The 24,581-nt window shown below is 35.2% G+C and overlaps 1 protein-coding gene across 1 annotated transcript in view; it reads right to left on the reverse strand.

Annotated features, from left to right (window-relative positions):
• LOC138694697 (angiotensin-converting enzyme-like) overlaps positions 1-24,581 on the reverse strand; it is a 197,051-nt gene that overhangs the window by 122,123 nt on the left and 50,347 nt on the right. The window contains exons 2-7 of the mRNA XM_069818683.1: positions 12,957-13,115; positions 12,237-12,333; positions 7,821-7,964; positions 2,827-3,018; positions 724-821; positions 407-576 (exon numbers count right to left, since the gene is read on the reverse strand). Coding sequence (XP_069674784.1) covers positions 407-576; positions 724-821; positions 2,827-3,018; positions 7,821-7,964; positions 12,237-12,333; positions 12,957-13,115 — 860 coding nt within the window. The remainder of the gene's footprint in view (positions 1-406; positions 577-723; positions 822-2,826; positions 3,019-7,820; positions 7,965-12,236; positions 12,334-12,956; positions 13,116-24,581) is intronic.

Below are 24,581 nucleotides of genomic sequence, written 5' to 3' on the forward strand. Positions count from 1 at the left end.
TTTGGTCCTATGAAAAGTGTAAGAAGCTTTTTCTCTGAACTTGATGTCCAGATACTGTATTACATTAAAACTCCTAACTTGTATATCAAGAATTTTGCTACTTTTGCTAAGGCTATTTTAAATTAAAAAGCCCTGAATAATTAATTGTATATTTACTGCTTGTGACTTGTGTTTAACAATACTACTTATGTATTTCATTGTCCTAATCTATTACTGACAATATGCTGTTAATTTTCACTAATTGAATAAATAAAAATAGATAAGTAAATAAATTAAGAATTATATTAGGTCTATATAATCGCAGAGAAACAAAATTCACTTTAAAGGGACGCGTCTTGACCACATTTTATTAATTACATAATCATGAGTTCAAGAAAGCATACGACATTTCAAATCTTAAAATTACCGATAATCGCGCCGATTGCAGAAGTCCCAGGCGGAAGGCTGACAGATGATAACCCTATCGGGCAGCTCCTGGATAATAGAGCCACTCCAGAACTCGGGGGGCAGACCGCTCATGTTGAGGGACAGATAGAACTCTTCGGCCAACCGGAACATCGTCACTGGAGTGTAGCCCTGAGACGGAAAACTATGTAATTTTGGGAGGTTATACACACAGTCGCAATTACACAGAATAAGGAAGTCGTACATTCAACGCATCGAGTAATACAACAATCACTGAGATGGAAATGATTGTGTTGATATTAAAGTTCTAGATCTCACCTGCTCTATCATCTCCGTTGTAACATCCAGGAAGTTCTTGCCGGGATATGGGATTGTCACATCTAGGATGTTGCTCCAGGACTGGCCCCACATGTCACCTGTTGGACGAAAAGAGTATAATATAGAGTTATATGAATGGGCATACAGTAGAACCCTGTTAATTTGGATAATTTGGGAGATAATCCGGATTAACTAAAATAAGATAAAAAATCCTATTCGCATATTTGTATATGTAGCACATACATTTTCCACTTACAGTGCTTGGTTTCCATTAGTGAGTTTTATTACTCATACGATGAAAGAGTAATGGAACTCATGTTCAGCTTAGAAGCTCTTTTGAAATAATTTGATTTAAAGTAAATATTAATACTGTATTTTCAAAATATTCCAAAGTTTTCATTTTTCACTGCTTCCCACAATGCATTATCGAATGTCAATCCTACGATATTTTTCTAATATTTGATTTCGTAACTGCTGTCCGTATTAAGCGAATTCTGGATTATAGGAGTCCGGATTAACGAGGTTTTACTGAATTTTACTATGATCTGCGTTACGAAATAGGCGTCATAACTCCCAAGCTAGGAAGGGTGAGAAGGCAAGGTGCAGTAGGATTTACTATCATAACGAATACAGGCGTTGTAAAATTGACAGTGGCGGTTTCTGCCTAAAATGACGAGGGGTTCACTACTTTTATGATATTACTTAGTGTTTCAACAATTTAAACAATATTTCATTTCTAAAAAATAAAAAAAAAATATTACTGTTCTTTAAAGTAAATAATTGCCTTGAAATGAGCATGATGACGATGATGATGATGATGATCAATTATCTTTGAAAGAACATAGCGATTTTTTTCTTTCGTTATCATTGTCTTTCAATATTCTGCCTTAAAGCTGAGCTAAGCTGTTGCCTAATTTCTGTTCTTCCAAAGACTGATAATTTTAGGCAGCATTCTTATGAGTAGAGACAGGATTTTAAAGGGAATCCCTTTTTTATTTCAACAGGAAACATGAAATAATTAATTACGATGTTCAAAACTATCTTCTACCGACCAAATTATGTGGTTTTGACTTCCTTTTTTTTTTTTTTTTTTTTTAGGTCTATATTTCCTTTTTCCCCATTTTGTTTTTAAGTATCTCTTACATTAGTCCTTTTTGACAGAATATCGCAAACATTTAGATAATTTTCCTATAGTTTTTCCGATAGGCCTATAACTTCCTGAGCAAGCGAAAATAAATATCGTTCTTCAGACATCGAAAAACTAATAAAGTGTGTTGATTTAGAGTTCAGGATAAAAAGAAAATGATCACCTCTGGTTCAGTTGATGTTGAGTGGTCATTTTCTGTTTATAAAGACATTCTGCATTGAAAGAGGCATAATCATATTGAAACATATTGAAATGTTGAATGTGATCAAATAAACACTTCCCTTATTTTATGAAGCGATAAATAAAAGCTTGTGTGTGCTATGTGTATCCATGAATGTGCTTAAGTATGTTTTCAATTAAAATAGCACCCTTTTGAGGTAGTCCTTTGAAGTCCTTTTTTTTACTATATCAAATACAACACTTTTCTCATGTTGTGAAGAGATAAATGTAAGATTGTGTGTGCCATGTGTATACATGTATGTGCTGAAGTGTGTTTTGGGGAGTAATATAGTCCTTTTTGAAGTCCTTTTTTCGGTTATAACTTTCTCTTTTTTGTCCTTTTTTGATTAAAAATGTTCCCTTTGAAATCCGGTCTCTGCTTATGAGCAATAGATTCCTCATGCTTCTTGCACCAAGGGCAACGCTCTGCGACAAAGAGTTACATCTCTACAAGTACGGCATGTTCCTCCTAGGGGGGATACTGAAGTAAATGGCGCAAAAGTCAAGTACCTGCCACTATTGGAAAGAATAGACGTGACGTGACTATAATGATTCTGACATGGTGAAATTATGACTCAGTAATGATAACGCATGGCGACAGTGATGAAGTAATGACAATTATGTCTCTAAGTCGATGACATGATGACAACAATGGTCATATAGCCTAGTGGTAATAATGGTGATATGCAGACAGTGGTTATGCTGATTGTGGTTATGATAACGAACGGTCTTCGTACCCAGAATGTGTGCTGGCAGTGGAGCTTTCCTGCTGAGTTTGTCCGGTCCATACAGGTCCCTCAGCTTCCGCCTGACGTAGGCGTGGAGCAGTTCGTATAGAGGGCGCACTTCCTCCCACACCTCCTCCAGCTCATACCGGAAGGTCGGCGACTCGTATGGGAACTGCCAGTACTCCGCCGCATTCTTGAAATCTGAAATTAATGGATAACGTGTAACTTGGCATGGATTATTTAGGCTCTGGGTTAGAATGGCACTTATTTTGTAGGACTAAATAATATGTGTGTATATCCAGCCAGGTGTATTTCCGTTGAGCTTGTGTATGTGTTATAGAAGTCAGTTTTTCTATTATATAGGTCAATTTCGAATTAGTGCGTTTTTTTTCTCCGGAGGAAAGCCCGCAGGCAAGCACTGCACCTTTAGGCTTTTTGTGTAACCTCCTTATGTTGGAATGATTGTTGAACCCCATTTAGGATCGCTCCTCAAGTGAATGATTCGCTGCATAGTACTATCGTATCGATTCAGCCACATCATTCAGTTCTGAATGGAGACCGTTCTGTGATGTAATTTTGTAGCCTCCTCAGATCGATGATGTCTGTTCGTAATTCATGTGCCTGAATCTGCTGCATTCTCAACCAGAAGACCATGTCACCGTCGATTCCACGTCTCACAATGGCGCCATCTATCCGAGGGAACTACATTCGCCCGATCTAACAGCAGTCCGCTTATTAAAGTCCCTGCGGCTTCGCTGGATATGTGCAGCTCCCGCATACAGATGCCACCTGTAGGTGGATCCTGGAACCACGTCCGCCATATCCTCCTGGTCAAACTGTAACTTTTTAGATGATTAATGAAATGATGCTAATTAAGTCGAAATGAGTCCTAGGTCCAACGCCGACAGTTACCCAGCAATTCTGCTTCAAGTGGTTGAGGAAAAACCTCAGAAAAAAACCCAATGAGGTAACTTGTCTCCATCAAGATTTGAACTCGTGCCTATTCGTTTCATGATTATAGTAGTGCAACGTTAATTCCTTCTACCTTGTTAATTTGCACTCCACTTCAAGCATTAACAGGGGGGGGGGAAGATGACATAAATTAGCAAAACTACGCTTATTTCTAGACTACTATGAAGAAACACATGACGGTTGTAGAACTACAGTCAATTCTAGATTATTAGCGGTAATGTAAGAGTGGTCTCACGGATAAGCGGAAATACAGTTAATATATTATGAGATACTGTGAGATATGTGGTATGTGTTTTTTCTTTTTGCTAAATATGCTAAAATATGTATTTTAATTCTAGACTTTTGTAAATTATGTTTGATATGTGAAGTAGAAGATAGATACCAATGGAAGAGGCTTTAACGAAGCAATATTAAAACCACTAGGTTTTTTGCCTACGCATAAATACTTAACAACATAAGAGGAAAACTAAATGCGACAAAACCACTAAATCAAAATTCAGAGGTGATAACATCAGATTTATATTAAAGAAAAACCAATCAATAAACTAAAAGCCTAATGATCAATTATGGATTTAGGTGTCCTGAATTTGGTGAACTGCCGAGGATCATAGCTTCCTATGATGAGATGAAAGGATTGTCACTGGAATGAAGTTTCTGGTAGAAGTGTCTTGTAGCTTGTAGAAGATGAGTGTGCAGATAGTCAACCTGTAGATCTTCATGAACCTGTATATTACTTGTAAACCAATCACAGGTATGGATGATCCGGAGAGCTCTGTTTTGCGTTGTTTGTAGTGACTTGAGGTTAGTCCGAGGTGCATAAAACCAGGCAGGAAAAGCATAAGTAAGAATTGGAAGAATTAATTGTCTATAGAGAGATTTGTCTTCTGTTTCAAACTGAGCACAGGAGATCGTAGTAAAGAATAAATTTGAAAAGTGCTTTAACAGCAGTAGATTTGATGTGTTGAGTCCAAAGTAAGCGTTTATCTAGAATGACTCTGAGATATTTAACTTGAGCAACATATTGTAGAGATTGACCATATAATGTAATTTTACTATCAGGTATTTTGGTGCACTTGGTGAAAATTATGGATTCGCACTTTTGTATTCTCCAGCACAGGAACCATCGTTCAATGGAACTCACATGATTTTGAATGGCAGCAATAGCTTCATTTTCTTGACTGAAAATAAATTCATTGATCTGTTGTAACTTTCATACATACAGTGCCATCTTTTAGCAACCTTAAAACTTAACTTTGTTGCAGCAGCGCTGCGGAAATGTTGGGAACCAGACTTGGACTTAACAGTTTGTGAAATCTCAACGTGTTATTTCGTAAGAAAGAAACGAGCTTTGCTAAGATACAGTTGCTTCCTGATTTTTTCATAATTTATTACGATTACTGAAATTTTCAGCTAACTCTAAAAGAACCATGTCAAATGCACGGTGTTCAATTAAATCCATTTACTGTATTTCACAGATCTTACATTGACATTGAAGCTTTAAGAGTTGCAAATTATTCAAGTCAAGAGTTACACAATTTTTTGGCAGATGAGGTGATCTAATGAAACTAAGAAATTATTCGAGATTTATGAACGACTTTCGAATATTATTTTACACAAAATAACGGACTGCTGTTCTCCGACTTCATTACATAACAGACCTTCGAGTGGACAGTAGTGGCAAAAAAAAAAAAAAAAAAAAAAAAAAAAAAATCCGGACCGACCCTTGTAGCTGATTTCAGAGCCTTGTTCATTCAGAGCACGATAGACTGGTAACTATGACTTTCGTGGTTCGAATCCTGCCTGGGAAGGAAACTTTTTTTTTTGTTCCTTATTCAAATTTATTCCCAATACTTTCCGATTGCAGTGATAGTTTACTACTCAATTAACTTATTATTTTCCAGAACATGAATTTTACCAGAAATCGAAAAGTATTGGGAATAAATTTGAATAAGGAACAAAAAAAAAAGTTTCCTTTCCAGGCAGGATTCGAAGCACGAAAGTCTTAGTTACCAGTCTATCGTGCTGTGGAGTGAACAAGGCTCTGAAATCAGCTACAAGGGTCGGTCCGGTTTTTTTGCCACTATTGTACATATTTTTCAGGTTGAGTAATAGACACGTCATGAAACCATTCCAGCAACCTATGGTCGTAAACGAACAAACATCCATTCCGTAAAGCGGGTTTTGGACCCACGAGCAGAGTAGAGGCAATAGCAATAATAGTACTTGTATTTCTATCTTTGTGCAAATTAAGAGTGCAACAGACAATAGTCGAACATAAATATAATATTAAACATTAAAATAAGTAAAATCCAGTCTGTAAAGCGGATTCGAACCCATTAACAGCGTTCAAATTTTGTTAACAGTTGCATAAATAAAACCCAGCTAATAGTGGAATTCAGTTTATAATAAATTCATAGAAGATAGTATTACTTATGCTATTTGAGGAACAGACTTTACAGATGAGTAGGGTTGCCAACTTTTTTTTTAAGAAAATACGGGAGACTAAGGAATCGACACAATTTCACATAGAAAATGGACACATTATTCGGTTCAGTTACTAAAAAAACATTATTGTACACTTCGGCAGCTAGGCTTAAATTAAGAGTATTTTAAGACAGATTTTGTCTCGCGTAATAGGTCTAGTTGGAATCGATTGTAATTTTCAACTCTGATTTTATTAAATGTATCATGCTCCTGTTTCAAACATCTGTGCAATTATTTTTCATGAGATGAAACACCTCTTTGTATGAGCATTAGTACTTGGCATGCTTAGAACAAAACTAGCCAGTTTTTTTTTTAATTTATAACATTAACACTGTTTGATTTTAAACGGGTGAGCAGAAAAACCTATTCTTGGCAAAGACTGCACATTTTAATGCATCTCTTGGACAACACAACTCATCATATAAACAATCATCATTCACGGCAAAACAAATATTTAGAATAAACATTTTTACATTATGCAAAAATAAGGGAGAAAAATGCTCCAAGAGAAGAATATTTATTTTATTCGGTTATTTTACGACGCTTTATCAACATCTAGGTTATTTAGCATCTGAATAAAGTGAAGGTGATAATGCCGGTGAAATGAGTCCGGGGTCCAGCACCGAAAGTTACCCAGCATTTGCTCGAAAGATAAGAATAATACTGGAGCCGGGAGACTGTTAAAAATTAGGGGCAAATACGGGAGATCCCGGGAAATACGGAGGGACTGGTAACCCTACAGGTGAGGTGAAAGTTATAGGCTAATATTCTATAGTGACGCAAAAGTCTTTTGAAGCATTTTAATCTCCTTTACGTTAAAGAAACAAAATATTATAATCAGCAATTATAATTAAAATGAACATCAACACCATGGAAACTGCTGCTGTTGAAGTTTCTGTCGCCAAGTTTGTAACCCACTCTTAAGATAGGCTCTCACTTGCCGGAACGGAATCGTTCGACGCCTTCGGATTTTTATTCTTTATTTTTATTCTTTGCACTATTTTAAATGGAACATCGCACACTTGGCCGTATCGTTTCTGCCTGTCCAGATTTCTGGCCAGATTATTCTAAACTGATTTCCATGAGGCCATTATGAAAATAAACAATGTGAAGACAATAATAATTATATCGATTGTAAGGCTTCCAATCGCTGTAATATTGACGGTATAATGAAATGGATGACGCGAAACTTATTTTGCTAGCCCAACAGCACGAAGAACTTTACATGTTATCTGATTGAGATTATAGCAATGTAATATGGAGAAAAAAACGTATGGAATGAGATTGGGAAAATAATTAATCAACCAGGTATGTTCTTCATAGTTATTTAAGTTACAGAGCTATTCATTTTATTTCCAGGTCCAGTCCGGAACATAATGAAATAATGCACTCTAGCGGTAAATAACAACACTATTTGTTGATCAATTCGGAAATACGGACAAGTGAGCGATATCATAATAAAAACTCGAACGCGCCGAACGATTTTTTTTTCCGGTAAGTGAGCACCTACCTTTACTAGTCTACCGAGTATTTACGCTACTACGTACTGTTCAGTTCGGCGGCCTTGTTGGTGAGATCTACGAGCTGTTCAAATAGGTCACGCATCTTCTGTCCAGTCAATCGCCGCCATTCAATCCAAGAGTGCTGTAGCTCGTCCCAGTCTCGGCTTCGACCCATTACTACAGTCAGTTCTGTAAAGAGATTACACTTATTAAGTTTCTTACACATTATTATATCCCAGCTAAGAAACACGGACTTACAGAATGTGTGAGCTTTGAAGACTTTTGTGAAAGATGATAAGATTTGTGTGAAACCGGATTGAGCGATAGTTTTGACATTATTAACATGGTGGAAGAAGAAAATAACTTCTTTTTATCTGCCCCCATAACAATGTTTGCCTGTAAGTAACAGGAGACCGAGGACTATGACAGCTTAGAGTGGGTTAGATGAAGGGATAGCTAAGTGACGTGAATTGTAGGTTATAATTGTTCCGCATTGTCCCACTTTCCTATTTTTCGACCAACAAAAAATATGTTTATACTCTCAATTTTTATATTTTAAACATGATATTGCCAAAAAGAACCTTGCTTTTAGGCAACTTTTCATTCAGAAATACCATGTGCCTGTCTCACACAGAATCCCTCTATAGCCTATAGTTTTTTATAGTTACTTTTAAGTTTATTATTGCAAGCAAAATTTACATACATTAACAAAGATTTTAAAATGCTATTGTAATACTCGTATATGAATATTCTTCAAAACTTGAAATTTATTACCAATCTCATATTTAAATACATTACAAATTGTTGTATAAATACAATATTGTAACTGGGTCACACCCGAAAAAGCAAGATGCTTGAGGTCGGGTGTGACCTAAGTTAACTATGTAAATAAATACATCAATAGTTAAATAGATAATGGGTTCATACGTAGATATCTAAGTAAATAACTACGTAAATAGTAACTAGATAAGTACGTGACTAGGTAACTGAGTAGATACGAGGGAGAGTCAAAAAGTAACCTTAATAATTGTTTTATTAATTGAATATGTACAGTAAGACTACAAACACTTCATCACATAGTATAACAGGAACACTTGCATTGAACGTAGTGGGGACTATGTTGAAAAGTGATAACGTGTTTGTAGTCTTATTGTACATATTCAAATAATAAAACAATTATTAAGGTTACTTTTTTGCTCTCCCTCATAAATAGGTAAAAGGTGACTTTGTAAGTAAATAAATTGGTAAATTGATAAATAGTTAAATAGATAAGTAACTATATGTCTAGCTAAATAACTACTCATTGCAATCGACTCCCCTTTGACTTACTTAAAAATATCTTTCAAGGAACCCGTAGGTTCATTGCCGCCCTCACATAAGCCCGCCATCGGCCCCTATCCTGTGCAAGATTAATCCAGTCTCTATCATCATATCCCACCTTCCTCAAATCCATTTTAATACCGTACTTATATTATCCTCCCATCTACGTCTCGGCCTTCCCAAAGGTCTTTTTCCCTCCGACCTCCCAACTAACACTCTAGACTATATGCATTTCTGGATTCGCCCATATCAGAAAATCAGTCCCATTTCGAGGCTTATTGTAAGGTTTCGTAACAAGCTGTTTTTACGGTGGTGGGTTGTTAGCCCACAGAGATAGGGACCGACAATGCATGGCTCCCCTTCCACTACTAATAAAAATTATTTATTTACAATATTACAAAGATTTTATTGCAAGCAAAAATTACATACAATAACAAATATTTTACAATACTATTGTAATACTCGTATATGAATTTTCTTCAAAATTCGAAATTGATTACCAATCTCATAGTAAAAATAGCCTACATATTACAATTTATTGTATAAATACAATGTAACTGGGTCACACTCGAAAAAGCAAGATGCTTGAGATCAGGTGTGACCAGGAATGAAAACTGGATAGAAGAAAAAAATAAATGAAATAATAATAATAATAATAATAATAATAATAATAATAATAATAATAATAATAATAATAATAATCACAACTGTGATTAAACTGTTAAATGTACGAGTAATTACACATAAAGTTTAAAAAGAATAAGAATAAAAACAAAAGCAAACAAACAACGGTACCATAGCCTAGAGTATACATAAACATACTAAGTTAAGAATACAACATTGTTAAAGTGACAGAAAAGAAATAAACGAAGAATAAGAATTTACATGATTATAATTTTAAAAACAGTTCAAGCACTTGTTTTTTGAATAATGCATTGTTTAATAATTTTAGTTTAGGATTTCTCTTTATAAAATCATTATATAATCTTGGACCGTAATTAGAATTGTGCCTTACATCTGCTTCAGCCTTACATTTTGGTTCAATGAGGGGGAGCGAAATATTGTATCTTCTTGTGTTGTGGCCATGATCGGATGATATGAATTTAGCTTGATATTTATGGTAGTGATTCAAAATAGTATACATATAAATTTGCTTAATATTTGAAACATTAAATTCTTTATATATGAGATGAGTTGATGTAACAGACTCTGGTTTCCTGATGATTACTGGATATTTTCAACAGGCCTGATTTTAAAAGATGTGGCTGTAGCTTATTTATTGTCTGAAAAGTTTATCGGAAATTTGAGATACGTTTAACAAATTATTTTCACTATTCCTAATTGACCTGTGAAGTCCTTTACTTGATTTACAGCAAACGTTTACATGGATTTTCTTGTAGAACTGTATTTGTTATAGAGTAATCGCCCATGTAAGAATGAAACATTCTGTCATCGAACTTGGATTGGAGATGCTTCTCAGAATTTCCACTAGGAGCGTGTCTGCGGAGTAATTACTTGAGTCCCTCGATAGGTGCTTCTATAGGGACGCTAGTAATTACTAAAGCCTCCATTATATGACGTTTCCTGAGTGTCAACGACATAATTGGTATTGTCGTTAATGCCATGATGTATGAAGAGTTCAGAGGCATAGTGGGCCAAGCGCCATATATTAAAAACATAGAAAACAAGGGTTAAAATTAAGTGAATGCATTAATATAATTAAATATATAGCAAGTAATGTAAAGAATGCACATTAAAACTAAATTATACCTGAATCTTCATTAAACTGTGGTATTCGCTTAACTTTAAACCTTGCTTTCTCCGTTTTTAATAAATGGTACTTGACCCACTATGGCTCTGAACCCTTCGTATAGTATACAATAGAATGAAACACAGTTCAATTTAACAAGATTTTCTGCATCTCTTAGTGACACTTTGGCACCCGATCTTTTATTAGTTGTAAGTGCAGGATTCTTATACTGAAATTTATTCTATTAACGTATTGTTTGGACATTATTCACTTGAAAATATCAATTTTTTTTTCATATTTCACTTTCTGATGGACAAAGTATAAGAATTTCATAGCAACTACTATACTACTGTCTTAATTTGAATACTGAAACCTAAAAAAAAGGGCCCGTAATCCAGTCCTTGGGATCCGTCATGCCTGCATACTCAAAACAAAGAAACTTGTGGTAGCCAGACTTAACTGATACAATAAAGTAAGTGATCCTTCAGATAGTGCTGCAGTATATTGGCCTGAAGATTGTAACCTGTATGCACTTCCGTAAAATTGAATAATTCTCTTATACACTTTGTACACTGTATGAAATTATTAGTTTGGAAATGAAAGGCACTAACACACTGCTTTAATGAGGCATGTATACCTTTCGCCAGTAGCCTATAAATGTAATAAAATTAAAGTTTAATTTCTACATATCCTGAATTAATTTTGCACTAGAATGTGGTATAGTGATTAGACAATGTTTCTAGATTATAGAATACAAAAAAAAAAAAAAAAAAATTTAAGGACAATTATATTTTTAAATTGGAGGGGGAGGGGTTGGAATTTGTTCAGGGAAAATTGGTTTCGCTGATATCTTGTACAATTTTGAATATTTAAAAAAACGTTTTCTTCTGTGTTTTATTCATAATGAGTGTGTTATGAATAAACGTGAGACTGTGATAACTGACTTAGCCTTTTAAATATAGACAAAACTTTTCATTGTCGCTAAGTTTGTCACTCATTTCTCGTCACTGATGTTTTCCAAATCTGCTTTCCTCATAACTCCCACATTTATCTTAGATAAATTCATTTACATATTTCATAGTGCATTTCATACTGGAAAGCAAACCCTACCTTTAGCACTGTTTTATCATTGATTTCGTCATGTAAAAATAAATAAATTTTACAATTCATGGCAAAAGATCGACAAAAAATTCTATTTGTATATATACCTACTCAACTGATATTGGCAGGATTTGAGGGAAGTGGAATATGATGGTAGAGACTGGATTATTCTTGCTCAGGATAGGAACCGATTGCGGGCTTATGTAAGGGGATAATGAACCTCCGGGTTCCTTGAAGGCCATCTGTAAGTAAGTAATATTTAAAAGAACTGTTTCTATGATTAAACTCACCAGGCTCGAGCCGTAGTCCACATTTGAACGGTTCATTGTAGGCACAAGTCGTGGCACCATTGAAAACGACCAACATGTCGTTTATGAGTTTGTTATACTGAAAACAAAAGATACCAATTATTTATCTTGCCTTCTTTACCTGCAGTAGGTACAGTATAGTCTGTCACATTCATTAGTGAGTGCTGTAATTTTTTACGACGGAGTATTCGTTGTCGACACGAGTCCCAATGACTTCAGTAAAACTTCGTTAATCCGGACACCGATAAGCCAAACTTCGCTTAATCCGGACAGGAAAAAAAGCTATGAGTTTGTAAAAATTAAAGAAACTTGTTTTAAGACTTGGCTACTTTTATACATTAGAACTATCACGTATGTACTGCATTGTAGGCCTATATTGTTTTACATTTTACTGTACTGTATAGTGTATTCAGGCCTAATGTTCTTTAAATACACCATAATAAACGTGTTTTGTTGCTATAAACGGAGTTTTAATGCACTTTCTACTGTTCTTTTAGGTTATTTCAGTTAACTCGGACTTTCGTTAAACCGGTCAACTTATCCCCCTAATTAGTCTGGATTAACGAGTTTTATTGTACGTGGTAAACAAGATTGTCACATAGAAGTGGAATGAATTTTCTAGGGGAAGTTGAAATTATTTGTTCTTTCATGGACAGTTTAAGGAATAAACGTGTAAACCGTGAATTACTTGCACTCGCTCACCCTGTCTAGGAGTTCAGGAGGCAACGCCGCAGGTCCGATGACGGAGAGGAACTGAATTTGTCTCCATACTGAGCCCTCTTGGACCTGCTCCCTGGAGATATTCTTCAGGACCTCCCACACCGCTCTCTGATAGTCTGCATACTCCAGTTGCGCTATCAACTGTAACAAAATATTCCACACTTGGGTGTAAAATTATGCTTCTCTTGTATAAAAGTTCTGAAACAACTTATTCTTAATTAAATTTCCCGTTAAATTTGAAGTTCGGGAATTCAAGACGGCGAGAGGGAATGGATTTTGGCAAATGTTAGGAAAATCCTCTCAAAAGAATATAAACCTATTAATAAGCGGAGTTTCCTCTAGCACTTAATAAATTTATGCAATGTCATAGCTTAGTTTATCATTTATTTAGTGCCTTTATCTACTATTCTCATTTCAAACACCTTCTTAAAACAACACTTAATTTGTTTTTCATACAAAAGTTGTCCGGTTTGTTGAGAAGAACTAGAATATCAAAAAAATGTTCTATCACCCATTCAAAATACGTATTAGAGCTGCATCCCCAAGCCATGTGGCCTAACGGAATACCGTTCATGACGCAATCTGAAAGATTCTCACCTGTAATGTGATTTTGAAAAGTCAACATTTAGTTTTATTGATTTATTTAAGATAAACTGTGTAGGGCACCTTGATATTGTCATACCTGTGTATGCAAAAGAGAACTAGAAATAATTTATTAAGGATAAATAAATAAATATATATATATATATATATATATATATATATATATATATATATAAATATATAATGTATGTCCATTAAAAAAAATGAAATATATTTTATTTAATAACAGGTTGGATATTAGCCTACAAGTTATAATGATGTGTAGTATGAAAATAAAATCATTTACTTTTATGGATTCATACAAATTACTTTACATTACCGGTATGTGTTCCACTTTAAGCATTCGTATAGTCACACATCTATTGTTACCGAGCAACTGTGTTTTATTTGAATATTATATCAAGAATGTAATTATAGCTACTTTCTGTAGGTAATTGGTATAGTAAAAACTGTCATATATTTTTAAATATAAATGTGATTTACCTATTTCTTTCGATGTTTAATAATAATTTTGTAATAAAAATTACCTACCTGTCCTTACATCTTTATAAAACTCCACAGGATTTATTCTAAAATTCTTACGCAGCCAAAGCATGAAGGGATATGAGGGAAGGGTAGGAGAGGCCATCGAGCTTGAAGCGATAGATTCGAGCGAGCTGGATAGATCTGCTTCTTCAAAGCAGGCTTCATTTCTTGTCACGCTCTACAAACTTGAACCGAACATAGCGCTTGAAATACACGACACTAGTATAAGTCACTTTTCTCTCGCGTCCTAGAGGGTTTGCAATCGATCATTTAAACAACGCTGTACCAACTACTACAGGCTCCGCCAAGTCGAGTCAAGATCGCGAGAGGGCGTACAGGCCTGCTTACGGCTTCCACTGCGGGCAGTACACTTGTACACTGCAGTCTATCAGTGGTGGAACCTATCGAGGTCGCTTGGGGGCACCGGTGCACTGCATTTTGCACCAGGAATATTTATGTGCTAAAACATGAACCTTAGCAATGTAATGGATGTTGTTATGCGAACAATTAATTTCATAAGGTCTAAAGGACTCAATCACAGGGACTTCAGGGCACTGCTTGATGGTATTAACAGTATGGGGATTTACTCTACCATACCGAGGTAAGGTGGTGAAGTCGAAAAATTCTGGAACGTTTTCTCGCACTTAGAAATGAAACTGCCTTATTTATGGATGTACATGGGAAACCTGTTAGAAGCCTTGGACATGAAAGAATATATAAGAATAATGCAACAATTGTGCGAAGTTTCGAACGTAGATTTGAGGATATTAGAGATCTTGAACAACAATTTAAGATATTTGCAATATCTTTTTCAGTGAGTGTCCTGGATATTCCTGCTGAACTACAATTAGAAATACTTGATTTACAAAGCGATATTGAGCTAAAGGATAAGTATCAAAACAAAAAGTATTAACCATTTCTATACTTGTTTTCCACGAGAAAGGTTTCCTAAACAGTACAATCTTGCTGCAAGAACGTTGTAAATGTTCGGGACAACCTACGTATGCGAAACACTGTTTTGTTTAATGAAGTTTACAAAGTCACGTCACAGAAACAACTAAGTGATGAACAATTGAAAGCATGTTTGCGATTGGCTGGTACTAAAACAATAGCTCCGAGAATTAAATATGTATGTATGTATGTATTTATTTACACTGCAAGTGGGCAAGCACCCGGTGGCAGTGGTATATACAATATTAACAATACACAGTTAAAATGATAAGCAATACACAATAAAATTTACAATAGCCTACATAATAAAATTTACAACACATATACAATTTTATACACAATACAATAAGAATACACAATACAATTTAACACAATAATAATTAAACATAAAATAAAACACCTAATTTTACAACACAACCTACATAATTATGTATAGGTCCTACATAATTTTCAATAGTCTTTCACTTTACTCTCATCTCATTCCCTGTAGTGGCACTATGACGCATTTCACTGACACTTTAGCACACATTTCACTGACACTATAGAACACATTTCATTGACGCTATAAATTATCACTGATCGGAACTGTTCACTGCACTGTAAAACCATAACTTCACTGACTCACCTCGCTTCACTGATACAATAGTTCAAATAAGTCAAATAATTGCATTCTTATGCATACTTATAAACAGAACTACATTTAAACTAAACATTTCTAGTGTAAGGCCCTCTTACACGCTATTTTTAAATAATTTACAATTCAAACCAAGGAAGTAAACTCGTCAGGCTAGATAAATACATGCCACCTTAAAAAATTAAGTGTTGAATGTCACCTTAATTTTAATTTTCACTTTATACACAACTCTTTAAATTATTCTTGAATCTCCTTAAGGAAGGACAGCCCTCAAAGACCGCTGCAGGTAGGTCATTCCAATCATTTATAGTTCTATTTAAAAATGAGAATTTACCTACATCCGTTTTCTGTTTCCTACATTTGATTTTAAAATCATGATCGTTCCTACCATAGTACGTTGGCTTTTCTAACAGAGCCGTTATGTCTACCCATGCTTTCTGACCTAGATGTGCTCTATACAATGATGTTATTCTAGTTTTCCTACGTCTGTTTTCCAAAGTTGCTTACTAACAGAAAACTGCAAAAATCGCAGCGGATCTCTGGTGTTTAAGAAAAAGTACTATTATTAGAGAATTGTATTTGAATGACAACGTTTGTACTGTTGTTTTATTTTGTTAATTGAATTGTATAGCAATGAGAAGAAGACAAACAGTATATTAATCTGTATAAAAGTGTATATTTTGTTTTGTTTCATTATTGTGCAAACATGCAAAAATTTGTTTCGTATATAGTTAACTGTACAAAATTGTATAGAGTACTGTTTTTCAGTATAGTGCAATTAACAGTGAAAGCGTGCTTCAATTAAAAGCTGAAATTAATTTACATTCTTATCACAAATTTGGTTCACATACAAGTTCTTAGCTCCGCCACTGTGGAAGCAGCTACCTTTGCCCGCAGCCGTACGTCAGGGCTTGAGGGTTTGTACGTACGCACGAGAGTGTAGTCACTTGACGGTCCCTGAACTACTAGGTCATATAGCGTCGATGAAATTGATGGTAGTGAGATGGTACCTATTTAGCGAGATGAGGCCGAGGATTCGTCATGGCGTTACCTGCCATTCGCCTGGCATTCGGATAAATATAGAATCAGGTAATTAGTCGAAATTGGATTCTAACCCAAGCTCCGAATCAGAAGGAAAAACTACTACCGCCCGAGCCAAGTAGATGACCTCTACAAAGTCCTGGACTTCAGGTTTCAGTGTTGCAAGGTAAGTATTACTAGAGCAGCATTACGTGTTTCCCTGATGTCGACACCGCAACATTGCCGTGAATTAGCCGGGTTAAGTTCGCCGTCCTCGCTTAGGACAGAAAATAATTGCTCCCATTGTTGCTTCTCTAGGACATCTGAAGGTCTGGGTATTCACATTCCAGCACTGGCTTGCTCCTTTCCAAACGGACACTGTTACAGCGCTCTCTTTTATTTTCGACGGTAGCGTGCCATGCGTGTCCTTTCGAAGGTTATTTAAAAAGCAATTTGGTATCGATATCCTTACTACTCAGTACCGATAACTTGTTAAGGCCCATTCACAATGAAAATTAAACATAACCGTAACATAAACACAGACGTTTGCGGCCAGGTTATCAAAAGGGATCAAAACTCCAAACTTTCATGCTTATGCTTACGTGATTTGCAAGCAGTACACAATCGTGGAGCGCTGAAGTATGTGACAGAATATGAGGAAATGGCGTCGTTGTTATGTTTCCATGGTTACCAAGTATCTTAGCGGTTATGTTTATGTCCCCATCGTGAATGTGCTTGATTTTACCGTAACGTTTACATTTTTAAGTTAACGCTTACTTTGTGTTTAATTTGTGAATGAGCCTTTAGAGTAAATAATCCTGGTGTGAGAGTGTCTAAACGAGTGTCTGTGATAATAGTATAGGTGACGGTGTAGAAGCGAGTGTGTGCGCAGAAAGAATAGGTGACGGTGTCGAAACAAGTGTCTGCTTTAGCAGGAAAGGTTGTAGCGATAGTTTAAAGATCGTAAGAAAGTGTAGTATAAGAAAAAAAACTATTACAGGTGTGAACTAAACTTACAACTCTTGTGAATTAGCTCACGACAGGAGTTCTAAACCAAGCTCTACTTTTCTTGGAGGCCTTAGCTCTTCACGGGACAAAATAGACTCATTAATTAATTAATTAATTAATTAATTCATTCATTCATTCATCTTGAGTTGTATCAATGTTGAATCAGGATAAAAATGCCTTCCATTTCCTAAACGTTAAGAGAATATGTCCGTCAAAATGGTCAGAAGTCACAAAAAAATCGTCTCATTCAATGGTTGGCCTACATGCTTCGCTCAAAATTTGAGGGCCAAATTCGGTCTTGATTGTGGATGTGGGTAATTTTAAGGAATATAAGGAGCTTGTTGTTGTTGTTTAGTAAACCATCTGAAGACAGGTCAGGACCCTACAAGTAACACCAACAAGGTATCACTCATGAGGCAAGTAAGCCAGGAAATAATGGGGTAGGGTGGCCAGTTTCTTTCCTCCACCACTGCACACATCCCAATGATAATAGATGTACATATGAGCCAGAATCTCAATCATAGACGATAAGAAGCTTAAGGCACTGAAAACAAAGTTTAATTTTCTCCGCATTTTCCGTACGTTTTTCAGTACTTACTGTATGTACCGTTTTCTAAGGAACCATTTGAGGTAATTGGATGAAACTTTGCATGATAGCTTTTATTGAGTGTATTCACTTTATCTTGCAAAAGTGTTATGAAATACTCTCTCTTTTATTTTTACATTAAAAAGAAGACTGATTCTAATACAGACTTTCTTTAACAACATTAAAGATTTTATAAACAATAATAGAAGAGGAATATGTATGCCCTACATATCTCAAACGTCTGAATTTAATGTTCCTAATTATGTCAGGTGAAGAATACAATGTGTGCGCTTTTGCCTTGTGTAACTTTCTCCATTCTCCTGCAACTTCATCTCTCTTAGCTCCAAATATTTTTCTAAGAACCTTATTCTCAAATATGCTTACCCTCTGTTCCTCTCAAAGTTAGAGTCCAAGTTTCACAACCACACAGAACAACCGTTAATATGACTGTTTTATAAGTTTCAACATTCAGCTTTTTTGAGAGCATAGTGGATGACAAAAGCTTCTCAACCGAATAATATTTATTCTGCGTTTAATTTCTTCCCGAGCGTCATATATATTTTTTACTGTTGCTCCAAGATGTTTGAATTTTTGCACCACTTCAAAGGATAATTTTCCAATTTTTATATTTCCATTTGTACAATGTTCTGGTTACGAGATAATCATAAATTTTGTCTTTTCGGGATTCACTTCCTAACCTATCTCTTTACTTGCTTCAAGTAAAATTCCTGTGTTTTTTTTCTAATAGTTTATGGATTTTCTCCTAACATACTCACGTCATCCGCATAGACAAGCAGCTGATGTAAAACCGTTAATTTCCAAACCTTCTCTGTTATCCTGAACTTTTCTAATGGCATATTCTAGATCAAAAGTTAAAAAGTAAAGGTGATAGTGCATCTCTTTACTTTAGTCCGTAGTGGATTGGAAAAGCATCCGACAGAAACTGGTTTTTACGGACTCTGCTATACGTTTCACTGAGACACATTTTAATGAATCGAATTAGTTTCTTGGGAATACCAAATTCAATAAGGATATGATGTAAAACTTCTTTCTTAACAGAGTCATATGTCTTTTTGAAATCTATGAACAACTGATGTATTGTACCCTTATACTCCCATTTTTTATATATTAGTCTTAAGCTGTTAAATGCGAAGCCTATACGTCCAGTCTTCAGTGTTGAAGCGGGAGCTGAAACGACAGACCTTCGATGTTACAGAGGGAGCCAAAACGACCAGTTCCAATCATCAGGCGAAAGTCAAAATAGGTTATTGGGAGCCAAAAATACCTCATCCCTCTTATTAAGCAGAAAAAAAATTCAGGTTGTTTCATTAACCAGTTTCCATAAAAGATAGTTATGCATAGTAATACATGATTTTTAAATGAAAAATTGAAAACTTGTATAAAAATCTTAAAAAAATTACAGACCAGTACCACAGAATTACAAATTAGTATGAAAAATGTAATAGTTCTAGGTGCAACACATTGGAAGATATTAATTACTTTCTGAAAACTTGCATTTTGATCTACGTCTCCCCATAAGGGGCTAGGTACAGCTTACAGCAGTAAAATGTTTGGAAATATTCAACATTTTTTTCCTCCATTACTGTATCTTGTGCAATAATGAAAATTGGTATGTCTAAAATACTGTCCTTGTGCTATATGAATAGAATATTTTTACGTTTAAAAATATATTTGTATTCCTTTTTTCAAAATTCAAAATGTTGGCAGTTCACTGTACAGCAGGTATGCTCATTCTCTGACTCCCGCTTACGTTCTGTAATCACAACCTTCGAATGTAGAGCGTGCTGTTCCTCGTTCGAAGCTCGACGGATGGCTGCAGAAGGCAGTTCAAGTACTTAGTAAACGCACGAACAGTGCGGGACAATGACACAGTCAAAACCTTCTGTAGGCAAACGATCATTCCGTACAGTGTGGGAGGAAGACTATTTTTGTTGTACGTTCGGTGAAAACGGAAAGTGATTACTATATTGTAAGGTACTGTCAGGAATACTACCGAGCAACATAAAACTACATTATAGGCTCTGTTATCCAGAACATGCCGAAGTGACAGAGAAGCTGTTTTCTGTAATATAGCCTATTTTTATATACCAACGTTATTATTATTATTATTATTATTATTATTATTATTATTATTATTAGACCTGTTATTATTACTATTATTATTGTTATTGTGGTGATTTTATTCCAGCAGAAATAGATATTTTGATAAAATAATTTTTCAGGGATGCAACGTGCACTACAGCTTCAAGAATTGAAAGCACTTCATGAAAGGCCAAACATTGAAGAGAGTCGAATAATTCAGAGTCTATGTTTTGAAGCAAGTTAGCCTATGTAGTATGTTGGGAATTAGCTACGGCTCTAAAACCCTTCACGGATGATGAACTTGTAAAGAGATGTATGGTGCCTGAACAAAATGTAGTTAATTATGTCTCTGTATTGCAACAGTTCAAATGTGAATTCACAGAACATAAATTTAGTGATTTTAGACGTATGGAGAGTGATATTAGTATTTTTGTTATCTTTTCATAAATTTAGTACAATCCGTGAGAGTGCAGTTTCAGGACGAGTTAATTGATTTACTAAGTAACGTAGAATTCAGAACTAAATGAAGAGAATATGACTTGACAAGCATATAATTATTTAAAAAATGAACAAAACTAAATATTACAAGATGAGCTTATTCGTTGCCACTAGTTAGCTACCTTCGCCTCGACATATGTGTGCGAACAATTATTTTCGAGAATGAAGGTTACAAAATCCAAACATAGGTCCCGATTAACAGATGAGCATCTTTAGCGCATTGCAGCAAATTCGTTGGAAATAGATTCCCGATTACTTGCAGAAAAGAATGCATTTGTTGAATAGACCGCAAAGTAGACTAGGGTGTATATGGTGGAATATGAAAATATTATCTATGATATTATTATATCATAACTATATTAAATATAATAAATAATGCAATAACTGAATATTGCAGTGTATACTCTTTCCTTTTTCAAATTCAGTTTATTATCCGTATTTGTAAGAGTGTAAGAACTATGCTACGGGCGGTGCTGCAATGTAGTTGCGGAGCCCAGTCCGTACACTGTGTGTGTTATGCAGTGCAGCATCATCCGTGTAATCGGGGATTTTACAATTTTGAGCATACCTGCTGTACAGTATTGAAGCGTTTCCCTCATAACTCATGAAATTAACTTTTTCATGTCCTCTCTCTTTTATTGTATTACTGAAACTCGTGTTTACAATATCATGCTCTTTCAAATATATTTCTTAATAAATATCTTTTTTTTTTTTTCTATTTTGTGTTAGAAGAAAATACTGATATTTGACCATTTAAAAAAATGAATTTATTTTTTATCAGATAATCTATCAAAGGTAGAGAAGTGATCTTGCATCATATTATAGATATGACATGCATAAATACACACAAAAAATTTCATCATAGAATGCTGGATAGTTTTTGAGTTATGTGGGAAACGCTTCATCACTGCACAGTGAAGTGAATTTTGAAAAAAATAAAATGTAAATAGTTTTTTTAAATTGTAAAAATGCTTTTTTATATAGCAGAAGGACAGTGTTATACACATACTAATTTTCATTATTGTACAAGATACAGTAATGGAGGAAGAAAATGTTGAATATTTCCAAAATTTTACTGCTGTAAGCTTTACCTAACCCCTTAAGCCCGAAATATTCGGTATATGATTATAGTTTGATACAGGAGGCTTGTCGAAGAAACCGACAAAGTTGGGAACAAATTCTATAATAATAATAATAATAATAATAATAATAATAATAATAATAATAATAATAATCATAATATAGTAATAATAATAATAATAATAATAATATAGTAGTAATAATACTATAGGCCTAATAGTAATAATGATAATAAATGATAAAATGATATAATTTAGTTAATATTAATGTCTTAAGATTTAGATTTAGACAGACGTAGATAATTTTTTCTGTATATACTGACTTTTACAAACATCCCCAAACATTTATTAGGAACGTCGTAAGTTACAGCACAAAATAAATATCAATGGATGTCCAAGTTTACATTATGTGATACTGAGTTGAAGTTATGGTCATTACTATAGTATAGAATTCTTTAGTTGGCAGAGAAATTTAGACAGAGAAAGATATATTTCTTACCTCTCACTCACTCAGTGGCTGACCGGACATCTGCAGGGGGATGGTGGCAAGAGACAGACACTCTCCATAAAACTATTTGTATGTGCAGTGGCGGATTCTTCTACTTCTACTTCCATGTTGTCACCGTCATCGTCATCACTATCAGAGTCCAAACTTATTACGAAACGATCCACCGCTTTTGTCAATCATTCCATCCCTTTCCCAATAAAATATCTTCTTCCTTTTTGACATGTTCACACGCATTTTTCCAATTCTCTGGCGTGAACTTGGACAACGCTTCTTCAAATAATTTTATGACTTCACTGGATTTGAAAGACATATTATGTTTAGCGACATCATTTGTCACTTGTGCCCAGATGAACTCAATGACACTAAAATTATAGTGGTATGGTGGCAGTCGCACTACGGTATGCCGGTGTGGTTCACTTGAGCTGAGGTATCCAGTTCGTATCTTACCATTTTCTCCTTTTTAAAATTTTATTATGTCGTACAATACGATTTTTGTCGCCTTTGGGTCGTATTCTGTTGTTCTGACGTAACCAAGACTGCATGTCTGATTTAGAAGATGCAAAAGTGGGAGCTGTACAGAATGTAAGAGGTGTTGTCCATTACAATGATGCTGTTTTGTGGAATGTTCGGAAGGAGTTTCTTTTCGAACCAATGTTTGAAATTAACGGCGTTCATTTCTTGACTTAATGCACAATAATAAATCGTCCCCCTTTTCCTAAGGGCACGTTCAGAGGAATGTCACCATCGTCACAAATCCAAATTTTGCTTTTCGTGTGATTAATGTTTATCCATGTTTGGTCTAGGTAAACGATAGGGCGGCCGGTTATTCGTAAGTCGCGCATCCTCCTTAAGAAATGGAATCGCTTAGCAATTATGTCGGGTTTCTCTGTCAGAAGCTTCCGTCCGAAGTTATTCTTAGCGTAACGGAAATTAAGTTTTTTTAGTCTTTACCGCACCGACCATTTGCTGCCATAAAATAACCCAGACTTATCGAGAGCATCACGAAAATCTTCCACACTCGGACTAAAATCAGTCTTATACAAGGAGTAAATCTGTCTCTTGATGGCGGCCGCAGTGAATGAGTCTATATTGGTTTTCGTGGGAGTTCTTTTCGGCCGATTTTTGCCCGGACTTGACACTTTTTTTCCTGATTCATCTGCTTCTCTCTTTTCATTTAGGATACGGTAAACAGTGCGTTCAGATACTCCACACGCAGCAGCAGTTCGCTTTGCTACTTCGACTATGTTTATTGTAGGGTTTCCAACTTTCAAAGCATCATACTCCTCCACGAAAAACTTACGTACATTGCACACTATTTCCCTGGCGTCAGACTGCAGTGGCTTTCCTCTTGTTCCTACACCAAGAATCACAAACAGTAGGACAAGTAGGCCTAATATAAAGCACGATACTTCTAACATTTTAATTATAAAATTATTATAAGGGCCTTCTCAAACTACACTGAAAAATGTTAACACATAGTTGTAATAACATCCACCACTGACAACCTTTCCAGATGTCCGGGTGAGGGAGGGGGAGGAAAGAAAGAGGAAATGCTGTTCTACAAGTGTCTGTGTCATAGGATTAGTTCAACTCACCCTCCCTGACCCTTCCCAAGACATCAGGTAGCTCTGCCAACATAGACCTTCCCAAGTATAGTTAAAAGTTAGAATAGAAACCTCAGTTAAGAACGCGCGTTGTGGTGCAATAAAAGATTATGAGAAATGTTCTCTTATCTTTCTATTGTTAAACATGAATGCTATCCCGTGTCCGGATAACGGAACTTTCAGCTCATGAATATTTCACATAATAACGAAACAAAATATGCAAAACTTGTAATTTTCTTATTGCAGCTCTTAACTTGCAAAATTTTGCTGGATTCTTTAATATTTCAACAAGATAATTTCGAGTAACAGTCATGCAGTTTGCAAGTAACAGTCTGAATTCTTTGTCTATATAAAGTGGACGACCTTACTGTAAAGATGCATCTTAGAAGTTGACGGATGTTTCAGCTTTTAACCAGTTTTGTCAGTTTGTGACTAGTCGCTCTGCATTACACAATACGTACATTGTGTTGTTAATTATCCTGAAGTAT

Source organism: Periplaneta americana, chromosome 2 (assembly GCF_040183065.1).
Source record: "Periplaneta americana isolate PAMFEO1 chromosome 2, P.americana_PAMFEO1_priV1, whole genome shotgun sequence".
In the NCBI taxonomy this organism is placed as follows: Eukaryota; Metazoa; Arthropoda; class Insecta; order Blattodea; family Blattidae; genus Periplaneta; species Periplaneta americana.